This window comes from Cyprinodon variegatus, unplaced genomic scaffold, assembly GCF_000732505.1.
Source record: "Cyprinodon variegatus isolate N-32 unplaced genomic scaffold, C_variegatus-1.0 Scaffold173, whole genome shotgun sequence".
Lineage (NCBI taxonomy): Eukaryota > Metazoa > Chordata > Actinopteri > Cyprinodontiformes > Cyprinodontidae > Cyprinodon > Cyprinodon variegatus.
This window is the reverse complement of record NW_015150626.1, coordinates 968,598-969,092: the sequence shown is the minus strand read 5'-3', so window position 1 is coordinate 969,092 and position 495 is coordinate 968,598. Positions and strand designations below refer to the sequence as shown.

At 41.4% G+C, this 495-nt stretch overlaps 1 protein-coding gene across 1 annotated transcript in view; it reads left to right on the top strand.

Annotated features, from left to right (window-relative positions):
- LOC107087107 (acetylserotonin O-methyltransferase-like) overlaps positions 1-495 on the top strand; it is a 7,562-nt gene continuing 7,067 nt past the window's right edge. The window contains exon 1 of the mRNA XM_015378477.1: positions 1-440. Coding sequence (XP_015233963.1) covers positions 267-440 — 174 coding nt within the window. The 5' untranslated portion in view covers positions 1-266. The remainder of the gene's footprint in view (positions 441-495) is intronic.

Here is a 495-nt window from a genome sequence, read left to right as displayed (position 1 = left end):
CTGTCAGTTTTTGCACATCGATTAAAAGCCGCTCGATGACGCGTCTTTCTCCTGAACTTTCTGCCTAATCCGGACAGAGATGCTTCTTCTCCGTCTCTGATCATCCATCAGCACCTGTTTCATCCCGGCTTTTGCTCCACCACCGACATCTTTTCTGTTTGGCAGCGAAATTACGCGATTTGATATTACTCTAGAGTAAAAACAGCCACATTTCCTTCCAAAACAACGAGCACTTTGAGGATCTTCCAGGTAGGTTTTCGTTGATAATGTGTGTCACTCGTTTTGTGTTTTTGTTTCACCCATTTCCTGTGGGTCAGACGGACAGGCTTTGTGTGTCTGTCCCCATCAGGAGAGCAGCGATGGCAGAACATCTCTCTCAGAGTGAGCTGGACTACCCATTTAAACTTCTGGAGTATTTCAATGGCTTCAGAGTGTCAAAGGTAACACTATATATATATATATATATATATATATATATATATATATATATATATA